Source organism: Pyrgilauda ruficollis, unplaced genomic scaffold (genome assembly GCF_017590135.1).
Source record: "Pyrgilauda ruficollis isolate IOZ18807 unplaced genomic scaffold, ASM1759013v1 scaffold1099, whole genome shotgun sequence".
NCBI lineage: Eukaryota > Metazoa > Chordata > Aves > Passeriformes > Passeridae > Pyrgilauda > Pyrgilauda ruficollis.
Window position 1 is genome coordinate 2,400 of NW_024509199.1, and position 2,842 is coordinate 5,241.

At 64.0% G+C, this 2,842-nt stretch overlaps 1 protein-coding gene across 1 annotated transcript in view; it reads left to right on the top strand.

Annotated features, from left to right (window-relative positions):
* Positions 1-394: 394 nt before the first annotated feature.
* The window catches only part of LOC121356523 (potassium-transporting ATPase alpha chain 1-like), a gene marked incomplete at its 5' end in the record, with an annotated part of 4,783 nt that continues 2,335 nt past the window's right edge, over positions 395-2,842 (top strand). Inside the window, 2 exons of the mRNA XM_041473071.1 lie at positions 395-518; positions 2,255-2,396. Coding sequence (XP_041329005.1) covers positions 395-518; positions 2,255-2,396 — 266 coding nt within the window. The remainder of the gene's footprint in view (positions 519-2,254; positions 2,397-2,842) is intronic.

The following is a 2,842-nucleotide window of genomic DNA, read 5'->3' on the forward strand; positions in this document are numbered from 1 at the left end:
CACCTGGGCACACCTGGGCACACCTGGGGCACATGGGAATGTACCTGCACACACCTGGGCACACCTGGGGCACCTGGGGAGAGCTGGGGAGAGATGGGCACACACCTGGGCACACCTGGGCACACCTGGGGGCACCTGGGCACAGCTGGGCACACATGAGCCTCAACTGAGCCTTACCTGTGCTCACCTGGGCACACCTGGGGAACACCTGGTGGCACCTGGGCACACCTGTGCTCACCTGAGCCTCACCCGGGCCTCACCTGAGCCCCTCAGTCCCCAGTTTCCACCTGTCCCAGGTGTTTCATCCAGCTGGGGCGGGGTTCGGGGCGGTGGGCGTGGCTCTCACCTGTGCCCACCTGCGCTCACCTGTGCTCACCTGTGCCCACCTGCGCAGTTCCCCTCGGTGTCGCTGGCCTACGAGCGCGCCGAGAGCGACATCATGCACCTGCGGCCGCGCAACCCCCGGCGCGACCGATTGGTCAACGAGCCCCTGGCCGCCTACTCCTACTTCCAGATAGGTGAGGGGCGGGGCCAGGGGTGCGCACCTGGGCGGGGCACCTGGGCGGGGCACCTGTGTGCTCACACACCTGGGTTTGGGGGCACCAATGTGGATACACACCTGGATCTGGGGTTACCTGTGTGCACACCTGGGCTGGGGTCACCTGGGCTGGGGTTACCTGGGCTGGGGTTACCTGTGTGCTCACACACCTGGGTTTGGGGGCACCTGGGTCTGGGGTCACCTGGGAGCTCACACACCTGGATTTGAGTTACCTGTGTGCTCACCTGGGCGGGGCACCTGGGAACTCACTCACCTGGGTCTGGGGTCACCTGGGAGCTCACACACCTGGGCTGGGGCCACCTGTGTGCTCACACACCTGGATTTGAGGTCACCTGGGTCTGGGGTCACCTGGCAGCTTACGCACCTGGGCTGGGGTTACCTGTGTGCTCACACACCTGGGCTGGGGTCACCTGTGTGCTCACACACCTGGGTTTGGGGGCACCTGGGTCTGGGGTCACCTGGGAGCTCACACACCTGGATTTGAGTTACCTGTGTGCTCACCTGGGCGGGGCACCTGGGAACTCACTCACCTGGGTCTGGGGTCACCTGGGAGCTCACACACCTGGGCTGGGGCCACCTGTGTGCTCACACACCTGGATTTGAGGTCACCTGGGTCTGGGGTCACCTGGGATTGGGGTCACCTGGCAGCTTACACACCTGGGCTGGGGTTACCTGTGTGCTCACACACCTGGGTTTGTGTCACCTGTGTGCGCACCTGGATTTGAGGTCACCTGGGTCTGGGGTCACCTGGGAGCTCACACACCTGGGCTGGTGTTATCTGTGTGGATACACACCTGGATCCAGGGTTACCTGTGTGCACACCTAGGCTGGAGTTACCTGTGTGGATACACACCTGGATCCAGGGTTACCTGTGTGCACACCTGGCCTGGGCTTACCTGGGAGCTCACGCACCTGGGTTTGGGGTTACCTGTGTGCTCAAACACCTGGGGTCTCACCTGTGACCTCACCTGTCCCTCACCTGTCTGCCGGTGTGATCCCACACCCGTCCCCCCTTTACCTGTCTGAAGGTGTGGTCCTGTCCATCCCTCACCTGTCCATCCCTCACCTGTCCAGGTGTAACCCCTCACTTTTCCCAGGAGTAACCCCTCACCTGTGCCAGGTGTGACCCCTCACCTGTGCCAGGTGTAAACTCTCACCTGTGTGCGGTCACACAGCTCACAGGTGTGACCCCTCACCTGTGTGCAGTCACACAGCTCACCTGTGCACCCCTCACCTGTGCAGGTGCGATCCAGTCCTTCGCGGGGTTCACGGACTATTTCGTGGCCATGGCGCAGGAGGGCTGGTGTCCATCCCCACCTGTCCATCCCCCAGGTGTAACCCCTCACAGGTGTGACCCCTCACCTGTGCAGGTGTTAACCCCTCACCTGTGCAGGTGCGATCCAGTCCTTTGCGGGGTTCACGGACTATTTCGTGGCCATGGCGCAGGAGGGCTGGTGTCCATCCCCACCTGTCCATCCCCCCTGTGCAGGTGTAACCCCTCACCTGTTCAGGTGTAACCCCTCACCTGTTCAGGTGTAATCTTTCACCTGTGCAGGTGCGATCCAGTCCTTCGCGGGGTTCACGGACTATTTCGTGGCCATGGCGCAGGAGGGCTGGTGTCCATCCCCACCTGTCCATCCCCCCTGTGCAGGTGTAACCCCTCACCTGTTCAGGTGTAATCTTTCACCTGTGCAGGTGCGATCCAGTCCTTCGCGGGGTTCACGGACTATTTCGTGGCCATGGCGCAGGAGGGCTGGTGGCCGCTGCTGGTGCTGGGGCTGCGGCCGCGCTGGGAGGACGCGCACGAGCAGGAGCTGCAGGACAGCTACGGCCAGCAGTGGGTGCGTGGGCACACCTGGGGCACCTGGGCACACCTGGGGCACCTGGGCGCACCTGGGCACACCTGGGCTCACGGGGGCTCACCTGGGGGCTCACTGGGCGCACCTGGGCACACCTGGGCCCACCTGGGCACACCTGGGGGCTCACCTGGGCTCACCTGGGCACACCTGGGGGCTCACCTGGGGCCTCACCTGGGCACACCTGGGCACACCTGGGGCTCACGGGGGCTCACCTGGGGGCTCACTGGGCTCACCTGGGCACACCTGGGCACACCTGGGCACACCTGGGGGCTCACCTGGGGGGGGAAACAGCGAAAAAACGGGGAAAAACGGGGTAAAAATGGGTTAAAAACGGGGATTTTGGGCACAGCCCCCTTGGAGCAGGGGGTGGAGCTTCCTGGAGCCCGAGGGAGAGGTACCTGCTCACCTGGGCACACCTGGGCAC